The sequence below is a fragment of the Solea senegalensis genome, linkage group LG19, assembly GCF_019176455.1.
Source record: "Solea senegalensis isolate Sse05_10M linkage group LG19, IFAPA_SoseM_1, whole genome shotgun sequence".
NCBI lineage: Eukaryota > Metazoa > Chordata > Actinopteri > Pleuronectiformes > Soleidae > Solea > Solea senegalensis.
Window position 1 is genome coordinate 20,616,957 of NC_058038.1, and position 20,763 is coordinate 20,637,719.

A 20,763-nucleotide genomic window follows, 5' to 3' on the forward strand; every position below is an offset into this window, starting at 1 on the left:
ATGCAAATCGACGTGTTTTTCTCTGAGCATCTCAGAACTCAAATGTCTGCCGGGCCATGAACGCAGCACGGCACCGTCACAGTGCGTGATATCCCTCCGCGAGAGAGAATCGCGCGGCCCTTTCCCTCCCGACAACACAGGATGTGAAGGGGCGGTGGAGAAGCCACGAGACGATTCTCTGCTCCTCGACCACTAACATTTCCCGCGACATTCGAGTGAAAAGTCCGAGCGAGCACCGGGAATCTCCGCCTCTGTCCGCACCGTCCGTACCCGCCCTGCGGCTGTCACAGACGAGTCCCGTGGAAGGAAACTAATCCCGCTGTGAGAGACACTCACTGTCCGAGAGAAGAGCGCGCGCCGGGGACGCAATGGAGCTCATCACGATCCTCGAGAAAACGGTGTCTCCAGGTGAGAGGACGAACCGCGGCGCAGTTACGCTCGGGGCTGGCTGCTGGGGCCCGGGTGTCGGGGGCTGGGTGTGGTGTTGGCGCGGAGGCGGTGGAAAAGCCTCGTTGCTGGGCTTGTAGCCGACGATGCTAACATGCTAATGTGACGGCCTGCTGCTGATGGAGCGTTCTTCCCGCGTTACGAAGCACACTTTTTCGGTGTGATTGAGACGTGACTCCGTCGCAGATACCGATGAGCGCGATGTCACGTCACTATAGTCGGGTTTTCGCTCAGTGTAGACGGGTTTTGGCGGCTGGTGTAGCCGGATTGCAGCTGCGACCCTGCCCATGCCTGCTAGAGCTAGCTCGTTAGCCGTTAGCTCGTTAGCTTCACCCGGTTCACGTTATAAACACGCTGAGCAGAGATGAGTCCTCTTCCTCCTCAGCCTTAATCTGATTCAGTCATTGTTGTAAAACTTTGTGTGTCTTTTTCTTTGACATTTTAACATGTCCGTTTTCGTACCGGCTACCGTTAGCATGCTAGCCGACAGCCTCTCACGGCGGCTAACGCGCACGTTGGAGGCTCGGCGTGTGAGGCGATGACGTCACTGCCGAGGTTGATGGCGTTAACCGCCATACGTTAGCTTAGCAGCTAGCATTCCTCTAAATCGGTGTCTCTGTCCCCGTCTCTGTCTCACTTTGTCTGTCTGTCTCCACAGATCGTAATGAACTGGAAGCAGCTCAGAAGTTTCTGGAACAGGCAGCGTTGGAGAACCTGGTGAGGTTTTTTTTAAACAGCAGGTCAGAGGTCAGATTATTGGCTGTCGATCGTTTGCCAAGTTTGTGAATGACGTTCATAAACAAACTCACTTCCTGTTTGGATCTTATTAGCCATGAATTTGTCGATCAGCTGTGAAGACAAAACAGGAGAATCGACTTCCTGTTTACGGTGGCACATACAAATCGCTCTCTGTAGATCGTAGACTTGAATAAATGGTCCACGAAAGCGATATCAAGATAGAATTCTGTGTGAGCGATGTATTGTGAAACAAAGTAAAAAGTGCAGGCGTGCATTATCCCTCTTCAGTCAGGTCACTTTTGCACAACTTGACCTCATTCATTTGGTCCTCAGCGTGAAAAAAAGACAACAAATGGACCAAAGAGACATTGTCCCAGTGAACTGTCTTTCACACACACATTCAGTCTTCCTGCTCATGGAAGCTGAAACCTGTTTTCAGACTTTACCCAGCAACAAGAAATGCTATTTTGTGATTGGCTGATAGGACAGCTGTAAATGCATCATCCATTCATAGATCACTTGTTCATGTGTGTGTGATCACTGTGTTGCGCTAAAACCTGCAGGAAAGTGAAGCTTCAATGAAAGTTGGATACTTTGTGTTTTCTAATCTCACAGCAGCTTTTGTGATTGTGTATGTCATGTGTTGAAAAACTCCGCCCCTTCACAGACCACATTCCTGGTGGAGTTGTCGAAGGTTTTGGCAAACCCTGGGAACACGCAGGTGGCTCGAGTGGCTGCTGGTCTGCAGGTGAAGAACTCTCTGACCTCTAAAGACCCTGACGTGAAGACACGGTACCAGCAGAGATGGCTGGCCATCGACGCCAACGCTCGCTGCGAGATCAAGAACTATGTAAGTTTGTGCACACATGTCCGCTGGTCTGAGAGTCATGTGACCGCTGTGGTCTCATTGGTGTGTTTGTGTCTCAGGTTTTACAGACTCTGGGCACGGAGACGTATCGACCCAGCTCGGCGTCGCAGTGCGTCGCTGGGATCGCCTGCGCCGAGATTCCCGTCAACCAGTGGCCCGATCTCATCAGACAGCTGGTCGCCAACGTTACCAATCCATCGAGCACCGAACACATGAAGGAGTCCACACTGGAGGCTATAGGATACATCTGCCAGGATATAGTCAGTCTGACACACACACACACACACACACAGAGGCGCACAGAGAGACACATACGCAGACGTGTTTCCGTCAAACACTGACCTTGTCAGGACCAGTCGTCTCCATGGAAACCTAAACCTGCTTCTTCCTCAGACTAATGCCGTGTTCTTGCCTCGTCATGGTTTAAGTAGTGCTTCCACCAGCATAGTAACCTGCTCCAGGAGTAGGAGGCTGTACTCCTAAGACGTGTGGACACAAATCAAGCCGAACAGTGCTGAACTGTAGATACATTAAAATTACTTAACAATCCTAAAAACGTGGGTTAATCTCCAACAACTACAGAAGTCTGGTGTAAAGTCACTAGTCACACGTGTGTGGCTGTGTGTCGCATATAAAACAAAGTCTGTTTCACTCAGCTGTGCGGCGATGACTCCGCCCATGATAAGAAGGTACTTTTTTGTTGCGGAGATGCAACTTAATCGAGGCGAAGCGAGTAGAGCCGGCGGAAACGCGCCATAAGAGACGGCACAGCTGATCACAGACCTGCTGTGTCAATGTTGTTTTTGGCAGCCATTCTAGATTTATTTATTTATATATATATATATGTGTGTATGTATGTGTGTGTGTGTGTGTATATGTGTATATATATACACACATATATATATTAGTCAGTTTTAGTTAAAAGAAAAAAAAAGTCTTAACTAAACTAACTAACTTGTTGAAATATGGAGATATAAGGTTTCTGGACAACAGTTATTTTCATGAATTGATGTCGACTTCGTCAAACATCAGTTGTTAAAAGTACATTTCCTCCGGTGGTGCGCCGTGACCGGCTTTAACTTGGCCTGGAAAGACTCGGGGCGAAGGTGGTTTACAGCAAATCCCCACCTGGACCTCACTGCTTCCTGGGGGACGGGGTCCCTCTGTCCCCGGAGCGACTATGCATCAGAGCGGACTGTTCTCAGTACGTCACCAGGGCGGGGAGCGAGGGGCTCGCGGCGAACCCACCTGACCCGTGTTGAAACACGGACCAGGGAATGTTTGGGTTTTAATTGACAGATTAACGCACAATCAGCAGAAATGTCTGACAAACCACGCACTAACATTTACGTCCATTCTCGTCTCATCAAAGAAAACTCGCACACGTCTTCATGTTTTCATCATCAAAGATCCATGTTCATGTCGTCACCGTCTCATTATCGTCGTAAAAAAAGGGGCGTCAACAAAAACAACACTGGTCTCCGCTCATGGACGACCACCTGAACTCGTCTTTGTAATGAACTGATTCTAATGATTCACTTTCACTGAAAACAACTGATTAACCCGTGGAGTAGAGCTGGTGTAAATACATTGTAACATGAATTGTAGTTGGTGTTAATTATGGGATGGCAGCTGGTGTGTTTCCCACAGTGACAGTAAAGTTTGTGCATAATAATTGGACTGTTGTGTCTCCATGGTGTGTTCAGGACCCAGAGCAGCTGCAGGAGAAAGCCAACGAGATCCTGACGGCCATCATCCAGGGCATGAGGAAGGAAGAGCCGAGTAACAACGTCAAACTGGCAGCGACCAACGCTCTGCTCAACTCACTGGAGTTCACCAAGGCCAACTTTGACAAGGAGGTACGAGCGCGAGCGAGCATCAGTGTGCGTTTATTTAGAGTTTCTGAGAAGCTGACATCACTAACTTCTCGTCTGTGATTGGACGCTCGTTCAGCTGAGCTTCTACTGTAATGACGATTGTCTGAGAGCATTCATCCGTCCATCTTCTACCGCTTCATCCTCACAGGGGGCGTTGTGCTAATCTCAGCTAACCATAGTTTTTGAATTTTCTTCGCTCACATGATGACAGGGTGAGAGGATGACAGGGTGAATCAGCTTCAGGCAAAGGTTTTCTGTGGGGAACCTCATTCATGTGTTCATCTCCAGTTGACTGGACTATTAGAACAGCAGCTGTCAGGTGATCTCTGACCTTCAGGTGTCAGTATAGAGTTGATGGAGCAAATGTTAAAGAAACAGGACGCATGCTGTGGACCTGGACCTTCTCCAGATTCTCACTTCAGGTTCAGGTCTGGACTCATGCTCCCTGAATGACTGCGTCTCTGTTTAATCCAGATCAATTCTGACTTTGTTATCTTGGAACATGCTGGAAAAACTGATTTATCAGCTGATTTTAATAACACTGCCCCCTACTGGCTGGATTTACTGACACTCCAGTGTGAACGAGGCCTGTAACGAACAATTCTTTTCATCATCTGTTCATCAATATTGAGCGAATGTGGAAATAATGATGTTCACATTGAAGAAGCTGAAACATGACAAAGTTGTTTGAAATATTAAACCATTCAAACCGATTCATCGATTATCAAAATAGTCGATTCATTTAGTTGAGTGAGATTTTTTCTTTTATAAATGACTTCCAGTGCTGAGGACTGTGTATTAGTAACTGTTGTGTGCTTGTGTTTTCAGGCTGAGCGACACTTCATCATGCAGGTGGTGTGTGAGGCCACACAGTGTCCTGACACCAGAGTGAGTGACCACACACACACACACAGTTTCCTGAACAACCTGTTTTAGATTCCAGCAGAGGGCGCAAGTGAGGTTTTCCACAACAGTCGTACTCCCTAACTGTAATGATGTGTGTGTCAGGTGCGTGTGGCCGCGCTGCAGAACCTGGTGAAGATCATGTCTCTGTATTATCAGTACATGGAGGCGTACATGGGTCCTGCTCTGTTCGCGGTGAGACCACCTTCTGTCTCAAACATGTACATAAATAAGATGGTGATGTAATGCCCATGTCCTTTAGCCACACCCCTTGTTAGTATCTAAACGTATCCATGGTAACCGTTTCCTGATCTCAGATCACCATAGAGGCAATGAAGAGCGACATTGACGAAGTCGCCCTCCAGGGCATCGAGTTCTGGTCCAACGTGTGTGACGAGGAGATGGACCTCGCCATCGAGGCGTCTGAGGTCAGTGCCCGCCGCCGTCAGCAGCGACACGTCCGCCACGCTGTTTAAAGCTCACGTCCTGTTTTGTTGTGTGTTGACAGGCCTCAGAGCAGGGCCGCCCCCCGGAGCATACCAGTAAATTCTATGCCAAAGGGGCCCTTCAGTACCTGGTTCCCATCCTCACTCAGACCCTCACCAAACAGGTAAGACCTCCTTGTCCTTTTCCTCCTCCTCTTGCTCCTCCTCTTGCTCCTCCTCCTTGTGGTCTTCATTCCTTGACTTTGTTCCAGGACGAGAACGACGACGATGACGACTGGAACCCGTGTAAGGCGGCGGGCGTGTGCCTGATGCTGTTGGCGACGTGCTGCGAGGACGACGTGCTGCTCCACGTGCTGCCATTCATTCAGAAGAACATCACAGACCCAGACTGGCGCTATCGTGACGCCTCCATCATGGCATTTGGATCCATCCTGGAAGGACCTGAGCTAAGTCAGCTCAAACCTCTGGCCGTACAGGTCAGTGCTCACTCGCCTCTGCTGCCTGTCACTCATTACCATTACCCTCTAAAGTTGGCTCCACCTCCCTCAATAGGCCATGCCGACCCTGATGGAGCTGATGAAAGACCCCAGCGTGGTGGTGAGGGACACGACGGCGTGGACGGTGGGTCGTATATGTGAGCTTCTGCCTGAAGCCGCCATCAACGAGCTCCAGCTGGAGCCGCTGCTCAAGAGTCTGATTGAGGGGCTGGGGGCGGAGCCCAGGGTGGCGACCAATGTCTGCTGGGTGAGAAATCTGTGTGTTTGAGACAGTGAGGGACAAACACATGCTCCACGCCATATTTCCTTCTCATGATCGCCACCTGCTGTGTGTTTCAGGCGCTCTCGTCTTTGGCCGAGGCGGCGTACGAAGCCACGGATGCTGCAGAGGACCAGGAAGAACCGTGCACCTACTGTCTGTCGTCCTCCTTCGAAACCATCGTCCAGAAACTGCTGGAGACAACAGACAGGTGACCTTTGACCCCTCATTGACTGATTCAGACCAGAACTATCATTGAATATAATGGAGGACATATGCACGTAGCAGTGGATCTGAAGAGCGTGCGCTCAGTCTCTTTACAAACTAACGTTCTATTATTTAGAAACGTTAGTGACCTTCACTACATACTGTACATATCATCCAGATGTACATCACTGCAGCGTCTCTCAGCAGACACCAGGCACCAGGTTTAGAGAAGGTGAGACAGAAGCTTTGAGCTTACTTGATATAATATCAGCACAATGATTTTAACAAGCTCCGGGTAGATGTCAGGGAAAACACACAGAGAAACGTCACAGCAAACACAATCACACGGAAACACATGTGGTCCTTTAGGCTCATCTGTGAAAGAAGCTCCATCTTAATACCAAGATTGTAGGTATTGCACATGCATCGTTTTTTTACTTTATGCTGCGTCCAAAGACATAATCAGAGGTCGGAATTTCCCAGTTGAAGATTCCAGATGTGTGTCACTGTTGTGTGGCGTCAGAAACTGATCCTCTGTGAAGTCGGGGTACATGGATTTGTGCCAAGTTCACAAGTTAGGACTCCAGTACTTTTCCTAGTAGGGGGTCGGAAAATTCCTACTGTCTCAAACGCAGCATTACTATGTGAGGGCCACTGTGACCCTCCAAAGCTGTCCATCTGAAGTTAGTGACAGATGACTTCACAGAGATACATGTGAGTTATTCCATCATCAAAAATGTCATCACATTAAAGTAAAGAAACACTGTTAGATAAATGCTGAGGTCAAGCTTAAGTAAAATCTGAAAAAAGAAGTTATGGATGAATAACTGGAAGAATGAACTGTTGTGTACTTGAGCCCAAAGCAGACACACAAACCTGCAGGCTGCACGTGTGCCAACACTCACCTCCACTGTTACAACTCCATCATAGAGAAACACTGGAGGATAATATCATGATAAAAAGCACTTAAAATAAGTTCTTTTGTGTTTTTGTGATGATGGTGAATGGAGAGGGTGGTGGGGCATCTGTCATGTGACTGAGCCCGTGCTGGACAAACATGCAGAACAATGAGCGCGTAAAGTCACTGCAGCTTTGATCCAGGTCACTAGAGTAAAAAGTAGATGTAGAACGTGTATGGCAGCAGGTCGGGGGCGGAGCTTGTGTGTGTGTGTGTGTTTTCTGATTGTTGAATGGTTCTCGCTCAGGCCTGACGGTCACCAGAACAACCTGCGCTCTGCAGCGTACGAGGCTCTGATGGAGATTGTGAAGAACAGCGCTAAAGACTGTTACCCTGCGGTGCAGAAGACCACGCTGGTCATCATGGAGCGGCTGCAGCAGGTCCTGCAGATGGAGGTGTGGCACCAGCGGAGGGGTGGGGCCTCACACCACACTCGGACCTTCGCCGATCCTTCACCGACTCACTCTGTTTTATTTTTCAGTCTCACATCCAGAGCACGTCAGACAGAATCCAGTTCAACGACCTGCAGTCACTGCTTTGTGCGACTTTACAGGTGAGACCACACACACCTGTGCTGTCTGTAGTTTGTGTTATTGGCGATTAACTGTTCTTCAGACTCTAAACAGTAACCGACAGAAGCATCATCACAACTTCCTGTGTCACTGATGAGTCTTTTCTGTCCGTGATGATAAACCATGCACCACTCTGACCGTGATGTCACACATTTATCTGAGACTAACAGTCGCTTCCTGTTTCTGTCAAGATGTTTGAAGCTAAAACAGGAAACAGTGAGTGTGTATAACCCACAGAGTAAGAGTGCGCTTCCTGTTTTAGCTTCAGAGTAAGAGTGCACTTCCTGTGTTAGCTTCAGAGTAAGAGTGCGCTTCCTGTGTTAGCTTCAGAGTAAGAGTGCACTTCCTGTTTTAGCTTCAGAGTAAGAGTGCGCTTCCTGTGTTAGCTTCAGAGTAAGAGTGCGCTTCCTGTGTGCAGAATGTCTTGCGTAAGGTCCAGCACCAGGATGCGCTGCAAATCTCAGATGTGGTCATGGCATCTCTGCTGAGGATGTTTCAGAGCACGGCCGGGTCAGGAGGTGTTCAGGAGGACGCTCTGATGGCTGTGTCCACGCTGGTGGAAGGTACACGCGCGCGCGCACACACACACAATGAGAATTATTAAGCAGCATGGTCATAAATCACCACCTGGTGGCGCTGTGTGTTTGTGTCTCAGTTCTGGGCAGTGACTTTCAGAAATACATGGAGGCCTTTAAACCGTTTCTCGCCATCGGCCTGAAGAACTATGCAGAGTATCAGGTACCATGTGACAGGAAGTGAGCTGTTTCAGTGCTGTGACAGAGGTGATCAGTGTGCATTGATGATATTGATTGGTTGGTGCAGGTGTGTCTGGCAGCAGTGGGTCTGGTGTGTGACCTGTGCCGAGCTTTGATGTCCAACATCCTGCCTTACTGCGATGACCTCATGCAGCTGCTGCTGGAGAACCTGGGGGTGAGTGTGTGTGTCACTGTGTGTCACTGTGTGTCACTGTGTGTCACTGTGTGTCACTGTGTGTCTGTGATGATAAATCATGCACCACGCTGACTATGATGTCAAACATTTATCTGAGATGCATCATCACTTGTTTCTGTGAAGATGTTTGTAGAAATTAAACTTTGTGTGTGTGTGTGTGTGTGTGCGCGCGTGTGTGTAGAATGAGAACGTCCATCGCTCGGTCAAACCTCAGATTCTCTCTGCGTTCGGAGACATCGCTCTCGCCATTGGAGGAGAGTTTAAGAAATATCTGAAAATAGTCCTGGACACACTGCAGCAGGCGTCTCAGGCTCAGGTGGACAAGGTACACACACACACACACACACACGTGCGAAGATGACTCAGTGATCAAACGCATTGTACCAGGTTTACTGAGGAAACGTTTGTATTTCCCTTCTCCACTAGGGGGCAGCCATGTGAAACTGTTTAACTCAAAGCTGCTTAGTCACGATCACCAGTGTTTCTCATGTAGCATGTAGCATTTGTGAGCCGCCACTGCTGAATGTTTTATTTATTTATTTTATCGAGCGCTCAGTCTCTTTACAAACTAACGTTCTATTATTTAGAAACGTTAGTGACCTTCACTACATACTGTACATATCATCCAGATGTACATCACTGCAGCGTCTCTCAGCAGACACCAGGCACCAGGTTTAGAGAAGGTGAGACAGAAGCTTTGAGCTTACTTGATATAATATCAGCACAATGATTTTAACAAGCTCCGGGTAGATGTCAGGGAAAACACACAGAGAAACGTGACAGCAAACACAATCACACGGAAACACATGTGGTCCTTTAGGCTCATCTGTGAAAGAAGCTCCATCTTAATACCAAGATTGTAGGTATTGCACATGCATCGTTTTTTTACTTTATGCTGCGTTCAAAGACATAATGAAGTTTCCAGATGTGTGTCACTGTTGTGTGGCGTCAGAAACTGATCCTCTGTGAAGTCGGAGTACATGGATTTGTGCCAAGTTCACAAGTTAGGACTCCAGTACTTTTCCTAGTAGGACGTCGGAAAACTCAAACGCAGCATTACTATGTGAGGGCCACTGTGACCTTTCACCCGTCACATGATGTTCACAGTCTGAACATCAGGTGTTGATCATGTGACCTCCCGTGTGCTGCAGACAGACTATGACATGGTGGACTACCTGAACGAGCTGAGGGAGGGTTGTCTGGAGGCGTACACCGGCATCATCCAGGGCCTGAAGGGAGACCAGGAGAACGTCCACCGTAAGATCACATGACCACTCCGCCCTCAGTCACGTGACGTCAGTTCCTCTTCCTGTCCACAGTCAGTCAGGAGGATTTTATGACGTCGCACATGAACACGGGTCCTTTTCACTCAGGAAGCTGCTGCACGCCATAGTGGCGAGCGTTCACACGGCTTCTTGATTTTGCGGGACCCAACACACACACACATTTATTCAATCTTTATTTTCATTAATAAAAGTTTTACTGATGATCTTCATTCATTTAGTATCCATTAATAATTGCTCGTAGAATTGTGTGTGTGTCAGTCAAGTTGTGGCTCTGGAAAAGTGTATGTAGATGAATCACACACAGGTGTTTAAGCTCCTCCCCCTCTCTCCCTCCTCCCCCTGCAGCTGACGTGATGTTGGTTCAGCCGAGGGTGGAGTTCATCCTCTCATTCATTCATCACATCGCTGAGGATGAGGATCACTCGGACAGCGTGGTGGCGAACGCCGCCGGACTCATCGGGTGAGATGCCGTGTGTGCGTGTGTGTGTGTGTTGGTCAATGAAGACAAACATGCACCACGCTGATGTTGTGATGTCATCATAACGTCTGAGACTAACACATGTCAGGAGGTGCTGACCTGCTGTAGTACAACATCCACGTGTGTGTGTTAGCACACACAATCACTGTCTCTCTGTGTGTGTGTGTGTGTGTGACCTCAGTGACCTTTGTACGGCGTTTGGCAAAGATGTGATGCAGCTCGTTGATCTTCATCCTCCCATCAATGAGATGCTGACAGAGGGTCGACGTTCCAAAACAACAAAGACCAAGACGCTGGCGACCTGGGCCACGAAGGAGCTGCGTAAACTCAAGAGCCAGGCCTGGTCCGTACCCACACACACACACACACACACACACAACACACACACACACACACACAGAGTCACGTGACGTCAGTTCCTCTTCCTGTCCACAGTCAGTCAGGAGGATTTTATGACGTCGCACATAAATACGGGTCTTTTTCACTCAGGAAGCTGCTGCGCGTCACAGTGGCGAGCGTTCACTCGGCTTCCTGATTTTGCGGAACCCAACACACACACACACACGTAGATCCTGGTCCTGGGGCCGGTACAACAAACTCTTAAGTTAAGCGTGCGAGTTAAGGGTGCAGTAAAGTTCGCAGACTGGAGTAACGTCTGATTGGATTTCGATGTTTTCAAAGACAAATGTCATTAACAGGTGAATGCGCTCTGATACGTGTTTTGATGTATGAATGAGGACATGAGAGTCAGACAGCTGACATGAGAGTCAGACAGCTGACATGAGAGTCAGACAGCTGCTTCAGGCTCAGCTTCACACAGTTTGTTGCCAGGGTAACTGACTCAGTGTTGAGCTGAACTGAAAAGTTTCCCTCATCTCGGGCTTAACTAACTTTCTGAAACGGGTTCTGGTCTCATGTTTGTTACAGATGATGATGGTCGGGGAGAGAGAGAGAGAGAGAGAGAGAGAGAGAGAGAGAGAGAGATCGACATCAGTGAACAATGAGGACAAACCCCGCCCACTGGACTATAGTCTTCTGTTTGTCGAAGCAGAAGACGAGTGACATGAGTGTGTGTGTGTGAGAGGCGTGTGAGCGAGCAAGAGACGACATCACACCACCCTGAGATCCAGCAGGTGACGACTAACCCCTCCCCCTTCCTGTGGACTGGACTCTGACTCCTCCCCCTTTTGAAACAAACTTGCCTTTCAGCCTGCTCCCCCAAAATAATCTGCCTCTCCCGCCGTAGGCCGGCCTCTGCTATGACATCACGATGATGTCATTAATCTGTCACTGCTATGACATCACGATGATGTCACTGATCTGTCACTCGGCGCCCGGAGATAAAAACACGACGAGAAAACAAAGACTCTGGAAAAGTTCGGGTTTTCCCTCCTCTTTCTCTTTTTTCTTTTTTTTCTTCGAGCACTAAAACAGCGACAGGGGTCCGACGGACGCCACGGCGCCGACGCCCACGCTACAACGGCAGCACTAAAATCCTTCAAAATAAAATTCTATCCGCTGCAGGAGTGAGTGCCAAAAGATAAGGTGGAATTTGTGCCGCACCTGGTTTGGGAAAAGGTCACTCAGCGTTTTTGTTGGAAAGTTCCGGAGAATCGCAGACGTTTGTATGAGGTTATATTTTTCCATTGCTATAATAAAATTAAAAACAATAAAATAATGTGAACATTCCCGACACAGTTGTCTGTCAGACTCTGGACTTTTCTTTTTCTTCTCGTTTTTGTCGCAACAGCTCGGCTTAGCTCCTCCCCCTCGCTGTCGGAGTTCCCGAGCGGGTCGACGACTGTGTCGCTGGTTGTAATCCCGATCGTTAGGGTTGAAATTGAACTGCCTGTTAGTGGACAGAGAAGCAGGCTTTTATTTTGTAGGGGAATGCACTTCCTGTGTTGGAACCTTTTAGTGAAACTAAAAGTCGCAATCAGAAGCTGCTTCTGATGACGTGGGGGCGGGGGCGGAGCTTGAGTTCCACCAATAAACATTGAAACCTGAGGCTGCGCTGCAGAGTGACGTATATAGACATGGAAACAGTTTTTCAGAATAAAATGCAGAAACATTGACATGAGTGATTTTGTTTGTATTTGATGCGTTAAAGTTATTTAATGTTCTATAACATGTACAGGGTTTGATCACATGATCCATGATGTTTTGTTGTGACATCACTTCCTGTGTGACGGATCATCCCACCGGAACTTTGTCCTGATTTATCGTCAGCTGATCTGGGAGGAGTCACGTGACCATGAGCCTGATAAACGGATTTATTTTTGTTATTTATAAAATCAAAGACTGATGACGTCGTCTAGAAACGCCACTCACGTCATCGATCAGCATAGATCGATTATTGATGCCTGCTGTCGCCCCGCGCGTGCCCGTCATCAGCGTGTCCATGACGGTGAGTCGACAGGAGACCAACAGCGCGCTCACGTGAGGCACCGGCCGGGACTGTCTGACCCGGGTTGTGTCGTCAGTGGAGCCGGTGCCGTCAAGACTTGGTCTGAGCCGGTCTGAACGCCACGTGCCCGATGTGATCGTCTCTCTGTTCGTGGACAGCTGAAATTCTGACATCACCAGGAGGCGAGGCCTGTGCAGTTTTGTCACATGCTCATGCCGGTAAGACACGCCTTGTTATTGTTGTTTGTGGACGGGGCGGAGTTAATTTTTTTCCTGTTTTTGAAAATGTTGTCATATTTGAAAAATATATATATATAAAAAAAAAACTCCAGAGTTTGGATCAAAAAGAAACTTTATTGGTACAAAGCACATCAACAGTGGACAGGCATCTGGTATCAAACTGCATTCTGGGTATTTTCAAACTCTTATTAGCCTTTGAGGTTTAGCCTAGCTTAGCATTCTGAATGGTCTAAATAATGAGTAATAATCAGTATTAGTTAAACTCAGTTAAGTACATTAAGCTCAGTTAAGTTTAGTTAAGATAATTTAGTTTAGTTTATTAGATTAGTTTACAGCGACCATGTACAGAACCAGGTCAGTTCAACTCAGTTAGCTTAGTTCAAACAGTTAAGATCATTTAAGCTCAGCCTAAAGTTTTAATCTGTTTTCAGTATTAATGCTAAGCTAGGCTAACGGTTCTCTTAGTTCTGTAAAGATGACCACAAGCTTTTCTTTGATCGTGCCGTTTCCTTGGTAACGGCAGGGGACGGGGCCAGTTACAGGCCTTGAGACACCTGGTGAGAACAGGAAGTTGTTTGTCAGCATGTGCGGTTGTGTTTTTTTAGTTTTCATGTCAAGTGTATTCTCTCACGTCATTGGCCAGATAGTCGAGGGGCGGAGCTTCTGCAGCGATGAGGCTTCCAGGGGAGGAGGTGTTGCCAGGGTGATGAGGGGTGGAGTCAGCCTGGATGATGATGTCAGCACCGTGGTCAGTCCGAGCTTTGGCCTCATCTTTGAAGGTCAGTTTATGACTTTCAATCTGTTACCATGACAACAAACATGAATTTACATATGATACACAAATGATGGGCGTGTGATGGGCGTGTACCTTCTTCCTTCCTCCTCCTGGTGTGTGCGTCACGTTCTCCAGAGAACCGACTTTGGACTGAATTGTGGAGAAATCCACCTTCTCTGATCTGATCTCCACCTTCCCTCCACCTGCACACAGAAACAGGAAGTGTCACCATGACAACCACATGTCACTGATGTGCGTCTGCGTGTGTGTTACCTGGTTTGTGATGAATATTGATTTTAGAGCCACACTTTGATGCCACATTAGTGACGTCCATCTTTTTGTTCATGATCTGAACCTGTGGAGAGAGAGAGAGAGTGTGAGAGAGTGTGAGTGAGTGAGTGAGTGAGTGTGTGTGCATATTTGTTACCTTGCCTCCTCCAGGTGTGTGTTTCAGGTTTTCTGTGGAACCGACCTTTGACCTCACGTTGCTGAAGTCAGGCATGGGGTGGGCGGGGAGTGGGGACATCCGTCCACGAGCAGCACCAGGAGATCTTGGAGGAGTCCGCACCAGTGCCACCTGCAGGACAACGAAGTAAACACAACACATTTCAACAAAAATAAAAGAATGTGAGACGTAAACGAAGTCAGGTAAAGTTCACACCTTCTTCACGTCTCTGTTTGGAGTTGATGGACGACTTCCTGGACTACTGACGCCCTCTACTGACTCTGACGCACACACACACACACACACACACACACATGCGGTCATACTGTAGTACTGTTGTACTGTAGTACTGTGGTACTGTGTTGTACCTGTACTCCTGGCTGAGATCATCCTGGCTGCTCTAGCCCCCCCTGCTGTCCTGGAGGCCTGAAACACAGTCACTCAGTATTTACTGTGTTTGTATATAAATATTATGCTAATTAAGATAAATGACTCCGCCCACATAAACCAAAGAAGACTGAGGGTCATGTGACCTTCATTCGATCTTCTTCTTCTTCTTCTTCTTCTTCATTTTCCCTCACGTTCGATTTTTCTGCAAAACAAAAGAAAAAAACATGTTTACAGGAAGTCAAAGGTCAGGTGGGCGTGTCACCATGGTAGTGCTGTCATGTTAGCGTGCTAACTGTGATTAGTGCTGTCATGTTAGCTTGCTAACTGTAATTTGTGCTGTCATGTTAGCATACTAACTGGTATTAGTGCTCTCATGTTAGTGTTAGCATGCTAACTGTCATTAGTGCTGTCATGTTAGCATGCTAACTGTCATTTGCTCTGGTAAATGTCTCGTTAGCATCACCAGTCTGTTACCATGGCAACTGCTAAACCTTTCCGCTTCATAAGTGTCTGGCCACACCCACCTCCCATCACCTGTTGTCCCAGGTGTCCGTGGGCAGAGTCTCCATCCATCATCAGTCCTGCAGGGGGAGACAGTGAGCTGAAGGAGAAGGTTTCTCTCAGTCTGTCCTTCTGTCGCTTCTCCCTCTCTCTGTCTGTTTCTGTCTTTTCTATCTCTCCCCTTGTCTCTCTCTGTCTCTCTCTTTTCTCTCTCAGTCTGTCCTTCTGTCTTTCTCCTTGTCTGTCTCTCATTGTCTCTATCCTTTCTCTCTCTCTCTCCCTCTCCTTGTCTCTCTGTCTTCTCTCTCAGTCTGTCCTTCTGTCTCTTGTTCCTCTGTCTGTCTCTTGTCTCTCTGTGTCTCTCTGTTTTCTCTCTCAGTCGGTCCTTCTGTCTCTCTCCTTGTCTGTCTCTCATTGTTTCTCTGTCCTCTCTCTCAGTCTGTCCTTTTGTCTTTTGTTTGTCTCTCCTTGTCTGTCTCTTGTCTCTCTCTGTCTTCTCTCTCAGTCTGTCCTTCAGTCTCTTGTTTCTCTGTCTGTCTTTCTCTCTCTCCGTCCTTCTGTCTCTCTCCTTGTCTGTCTCTTGTCTCTGTCTCTCTCTCAGTTCGTCCTTCGCCCTTGTCTCTCCACCTATCTCTGTCTTACCTCCACGCTCAGCTGTGGTTGCCATCCGTCCGTCCGTCCGTCTGCTGCTCCACCCTGCTGCCTGTCTCAGTGAGGGGAGGGGAAGGGCTTCATTACTGTTGCATGCTGGGAGATGAGGTTGCTGTTACCATGGTTACCTGCACTGCTGTATCACTGCTGTGAAATACAAAGGTTAAAAAAAATCTGCTCTCTTAGTGCTAATGCTAAGCTAACTACTCTACTCTGGCTAATTCCAAGCTGGATATTTAGTGTTTTTATTATTTAGTGTGAGTATTTAATGTTAATATTATTTAATGTTAATATTATTTAGTGTTAATAATATGTAGTGTGAATATTATTTAGTGTTTTTATTATTTAGTGTGAGTATTTAATGTTAATATTATTTAATGTTAATATTATTTAGTGTTAATAATATGTAGTGTGAATATTATTTAGTGTGAATATTATTTAGTGTTAATATTATTTAGTGTTAATAATTTGTAGTGTTAATATTATTTAGTGTTAATATTTAGTGTGAATATTATGTAGTGTGAATATTATTTAGTGTTAATATTTAGTGTGAATATTATGTAGTGTGAGTATTTAGTGAATATTATGTAGTGTGAATATTATTTAGTGTTAATTGGTAGTGTTAATATTACTTAGTGTGAGTATTTAGTGTTAATAATTTGTAGTGTTAATATTATTTAGTGTTAATATTTAGTGTGAATATTATGTAGTGTTAATATTATTTGGTGTGAATATTATTTAGTGTTAATATTTAGTGTGAATATTATGTAGTGTGAGTATTTAGTGAATATTATGTAGCGTGAATATTATTTAGAGTGAATATTATGTAGTGTGAATATTATTTAGAGTGAATATTTAGTGTTAACATTATTTAATGTGAATATTATTTAGTGTTAATATTATTCAGTGTGAATATTCATATCATTTAACTATTTTTAAAATTGTGTTGTGTGTGTGAAGTAACATCCATTTTTATAATGCTTTAATCTTTATTTAAAAGTTTCAGTAACAAAAACTACAGTATAACAAAATATAACAGTATCAAAATGTGTTTTTATAAAAAAATTACTTGACAAAGAGACAAAGCAATAATTAAATAAATAAATACATAAATAAATAAAGATGAAATAAATAAATAAAGATGAAATAAATAAATAAATAAAGATTAAATAAACAAATAAAGATTAAATAAATCAATAAACATGACTTAAAGGAAGCAGTTGTGGTGTTTGTGCAGGACGATCTTTAGGACCCTGAGAACGTCTCTCCTCAGAGCCATCCAACCACAGGCAGCGCTTTCCTGAGTGACACACACAGAGACACGCCCACTCAGCTGACTGACTTTGTAAACGTGTGTGTGTGTGTGTGTGTGTGTGTGTGTGCGTGTATACCTTGTGCTGCAGAACAGCTGTGACGTTACTGAAATAAGACGACACAGCATGTGGACCAGTGGAGAGCTGAAGACATGGTGAACGAATGAATTAAAGAGTGAACGTACTGAAGAATGAACGAATGAATGAATGAATGAATGACTCACACAGCTTCCTTCCTCCAGCAGTCGCTCCTGCAGGTTCATGAAGGTATCGAGTTTCCCTTCGTCCCAGGTGACTCCGCCCCCTCCGACAGGTAAGTGGTTGTTCTGGAGGATCAGCTGTGTCTCGTTGAGTGTCTCATACACTACCCATAACGCCCGGCGGCACTGCAGGAAGCCATTCAGACATCATTATTCAAGATTTGTATTCAAATAAAAATCAGCTCTCTGATTGGCTGAGAGGCTCAGGTGAGATCAAAGACTTACCTGAGCCTGATTGGCTGAGGTGGCAGGCAGGGCGGAGTCTGGGAAGGAGATGTTGACGTTGTATTGCAGGCAGTGGACAGGAAATGGCCCCCCCTACAGGACAGACAGGAAACAGCTGAAAACAGGCTCAAGATGCTGATGGTGTACAGGTGCAGGTTCTGGTCTTACCAGGTCTCTGAGCAGGTGGTGGCTGGTCCGGACCAGGTTCTCCCTCATCCTACAAGTTGGCATCGCAACCAGCATCAGCTGGAGGCCACACAGCTGCAGAAGAACAAGAAAGATTACAGAGGACGCCATCAGGTCCTGGTCTTCAGCAGGTCCTGGTCTTCAGCAGGTCCTGATCTTCAGCAAGTCCTGTTCCAAACAATAAAGTTTCAGACAAAGAAGAAGATCAGAGTTGAGTAAATCTGTGATCGTGTGATCAGCCTGTGACCGATTATTGATTATTGATCATGAAACTTTCAGTCAGTTATTGATTTGAAATCAGAGACGATTTCTGACCTGAGTTTGAGAAAGTTCTCGCTTCATTAACGAAGAAATGGAGACGCGTTGATATTTATGTGTTTCAGACACGTGATGTGACTCAGTTACCGCTTGTCATCGCTTTCCCGCTCAGAGTCAGAGCGCGGCTGGAAACTCGGAGACGTTTGAGACGTTTGAGACGTCGGAGACGTTTGAGACGTCGGAGACGTTTGAGACATTTCCACCTCAAGCCTCAGTCGTTCTGACTGAAGTTTATTGAAAAACTGTGAAAGTAAGAAGTGACTCATGACGTTTGTTCCACTCGCGCTAAAACTGGTGAAACTGGACCCTGAAACGAAACTTAACTTAAGTCACATGATCACATCATTCATCCCATCATTCATCACTTCATTCATCACATCATTCATAATTTCATTCATCACTTCATTCATCCCATCATTCATCACTTCATTCCTCCCATTCATCTCATTTATCACATCATTCATCAAATCATTCATCACTTCATTTATCTCCTCATTCATCCCATCATTCATCCCTTCATCACCGCCTCTGATCGCCTGTTTCCGACAAATGCACGTCAACGTTGTTTCCACAGAGACTCAAACCAACGCTGCTCTGACTTAACTTATCCAGTTAACTTGAGGTCGAAGTCTGGTTTTGTTCCACCATGGAAACTGATCCTGAATGGTCACATACATGTGTGCCCCTGCTGTTGTGATGATGATTCACACCTTCATCATCAGTGAGTGAAGATGATGAGTCATGCTTTATGAGTGCTGACATCGTCACTTTCTCAGAGATGAACCTTCAGATCCTCCAGATTTGAATCATCTCACACACAATGATGAAGAAATTAGAAAGGAACCTGGATAAACTAAACTGTAGCTGTTTGAAAGAAACAAACCCGACTGTGTCTGCTGCTGCAAGTCTCTGAAGGTCCTGAAGGTCTCTGAAGGTCTCTGAAGGTCCTGGAGTTCTGGAGGTCTCTGAAGGTCTCTGAAGGTCGTGGAGGTCCTGGAGGTCTCTGAAGGTCTCTGAAGGTCCTGGAGGTCCTGGAGCTCTCTGAAAGTCCTGAAGGTCTTTTGGTAACTGTGGTTCTGATGAACATCTGTGTTTAAATAAAGCTTCATCCTGAAAAGTGAAACTGTAAAGAAAAATTCTCCAAGATTTTCTCCCCCCCCACACACACACACACACACACTCACAAACAGACACGTGTGTGTGTGTGTTGTGTTTTCACTCTGAATCAAAAGTAAACGTCACAGTCACAGTCCAGGATGTGGGCTATGACCCCAAAGTTTTCCCCAGTTTTCATTTACAGAGAAGAAGAAGAAGAAGAAGAGACGTAACGACAGGAAGTTCACATTTAAACAGAAAACAAAACTGTCGAGTAAAAGAGGAGAGAAACAGGAACAGGAAGCGAACCTTGAATGAGGAAAACAATTATTTTGGTCAGTAAACCTATTTGAATACTAATCCATATAAAAACACTTAATTATTATTTTTCTGAAAAACAAAACAATTTTAGGGGTACACGGTTGGGTAGTGATTAGCGCTCTCGCCTTGCAGCAAGAAGACACAGGTTCGAGCCCCGGTTGGTTTGCATGTTCTCCCCGTGTGTGCGTGGGTTCTCTCCGGGTTCTCCGGCTTCCTCCCACAGTCCAAAAACATGCAACGTGGGGATTAGGTGAATTGGACACTCTGAATTGACCATAGGAGTGAGTGTGAGAGTGTGTGTGTGTGTGTGTGTGTGTGTGTATGTGGCCCTGCGATGGACTATCACTACAACACTACAACACTACACTACAACACTACAACACTACACTACAACACGACTACACGACTACACTACAACACCACACTACACTACAACACTACACAACTACACTACAACACTACACTACACTACACTACTACACTACACTACAATACTACAATACTACACTACACTACAACACGACTACACTACAACATTACACTGCAACATTACACAACTACACTACAACACCACACTACTACACTACAACACCACACTACACACTACACACACCACACTACACTACACACTACACTACAACACCACACACACTACTACACTACTACACACACACTACACTACAACACTACACACTACACTACAACACTACACTACAATACTACACTACAACACTACCACTACACTACAACACTACACTACACTACAACACTACAACACTGCACAGCAACACTACACGACTACACTACAATACTACACTACAGCAGTACACTACTACACTACACTACAACACTACATTACAACACTAAACTACAATATTACACTACTACACTACATTACAACACTACACTACACTACAACTACACTACTGCACACTGCAACACTACACTACACTACACTACAACACACTGCAACACTACACTATAACACTACATTACAACACTACACTGCAACACTACACTACAACACTACACTGCAACACAACACTATAACACTACATTACAACACTACACTACAATATTACACTACAACAGTACACTACTACTACACTACATTACAATATTACACAACAACACTACACAACACTACACT

General features: G+C 45.9%; 3 protein-coding genes and 2 non-coding genes across 5 annotated transcripts; 3 read left to right on the top strand and 2 right to left on the bottom strand.

The window, feature by feature from the left end:
* The first annotated feature begins 92 nt into the window (after positions 1-92).
* On the top strand, positions 93-12,562 carry kpnb1 (karyopherin (importin) beta 1). Its single transcript, XM_044050296.1, has 22 exons — positions 93-408; positions 1,106-1,164; positions 1,853-2,035; positions 2,113-2,313; positions 3,760-3,912; positions 4,759-4,818; positions 4,939-5,028; positions 5,151-5,261; positions 5,342-5,443; positions 5,531-5,755; positions 5,832-6,023; positions 6,116-6,246; positions 7,448-7,595; positions 7,682-7,753; positions 8,191-8,335; positions 8,428-8,510; positions 8,595-8,702; positions 8,905-9,048; positions 9,875-9,980; positions 10,355-10,469; positions 10,669-10,830; positions 11,415-12,562. Coding segments are annotated over exons 1-22 (2,631 nt in total). The 5' UTR covers positions 93-368; the 3' UTR covers positions 11,416-12,562.
* LOC122785940 lies at positions 10,015-10,162 on the top strand. The gene has a single exon (XR_006362381.1). It is a non-coding gene; the product is annotated as a small nucleolar RNA SNORA79 (small nucleolar RNA).
* On the top strand, positions 10,895-11,042 carry LOC122785939. Its single transcript, XR_006362380.1, has one exon. It is a non-coding gene; the product is annotated as a small nucleolar RNA SNORA79 (small nucleolar RNA).
* A 665-nt stretch (positions 12,563-13,227) lies between the features above and the next one.
* LOC122785389 (microtubule-associated protein tau-like) lies at positions 13,228-15,969 on the bottom strand. The gene is made up of 10 exons (XM_044051148.1): positions 15,887-15,969; positions 15,268-15,324; positions 14,887-14,945; positions 14,722-14,779; positions 14,570-14,634; positions 14,336-14,485; positions 14,182-14,263; positions 14,002-14,111; positions 13,765-13,932; positions 13,228-13,687 (listed from the first exon to the last, which is right to left on the bottom strand). The coding sequence occupies exons 1-10, from the start codon at positions 15,909-15,911 to the stop codon at positions 13,670-13,672; spliced, it is 792 nt and encodes a 263-aa protein (XP_043907083.1). The 5' UTR covers positions 15,912-15,969; the 3' UTR covers positions 13,228-13,669.
* A 1,099-nt stretch (positions 15,970-17,068) lies between these two features.
* Positions 17,069-19,158, bottom strand: LOC122785522 (interferon beta-like). The gene is made up of 6 exons (XM_044051354.1): positions 19,081-19,158; positions 17,862-18,047; positions 17,694-17,786; positions 17,433-17,594; positions 17,287-17,352; positions 17,069-17,195 (listed from the first exon to the last, which is right to left on the bottom strand). The coding sequence occupies exons 2-6, from the start codon at positions 17,988-17,990 to the stop codon at positions 17,103-17,105; spliced, it is 543 nt and encodes a 180-aa protein (XP_043907289.1). The 5' UTR covers positions 17,991-18,047; positions 19,081-19,158; the 3' UTR covers positions 17,069-17,102.
* Between the last annotated feature and the right edge of the window lie 1,605 nt (positions 19,159-20,763).

What these genes read in the sequence shown, in the direction of transcription:
- LOC122785389 (XM_044051148.1), bottom strand. Translation starts at nt 15,911, where the DNA reads ATGGCAACCACAGCTGAGCGTGGAG. An exon ending in CAATATTCATCACAAACCAG is followed by an intron (nt 14,112 to 14,181) that starts GTAACACACACG and finishes TTCTGTGTGCAG; the next exon opens with GTGGAGGGAAGGTGGAGATC. An exon ending in CAGGAGGAGGAAGGAAGAAG is followed by an intron (nt 13,933 to 14,001) that starts GTACACGCCCAT and finishes TCATGGTAACAG; the next exon opens with ATTGAAAGTCATAAACTGAC.
- LOC122785522 (XM_044051354.1), bottom strand. Translation starts at nt 17,990, where the DNA reads ATGGCGTCCTCTGTAATCTTTCTTGTTCTTCTGCAGCTGTGTGGCCTC. An exon ending in TGCTGGAGGAAGGAAGCTGT is followed by an intron (nt 17,353 to 17,432) that starts GTGAGTCATTCA and finishes CCATGTCTTCAG; the next exon opens with CTCTCCACTGGTCCACATGC. An exon ending in CAGCTGTTCTGCAGCACAAG is followed by an intron (nt 17,196 to 17,286) that starts GTATACACGCAC and finishes TGTGTCACTCAG; the next exon opens with GAAAGCGCTGCCTGTGGTTG.
- kpnb1 (XM_044050296.1), top strand. Translation starts at nt 369, where the DNA reads ATGGAGCTCATCACGATCCTCGAGAAAACGGTGTCTCCAG. An exon ending in CTGCTGGAGACAACAGACAG is followed by an intron (nt 6,247 to 7,447) that starts GTGACCTTTGAC and finishes GTTCTCGCTCAG; the next exon opens with GCCTGACGGTCACCAGAACA. An exon ending in AGACCAGGAGAACGTCCACC is followed by an intron (nt 9,981 to 10,354) that starts GTAAGATCACAT and finishes CTCCCCCTGCAG; the next exon opens with CTGACGTGATGTTGGTTCAG.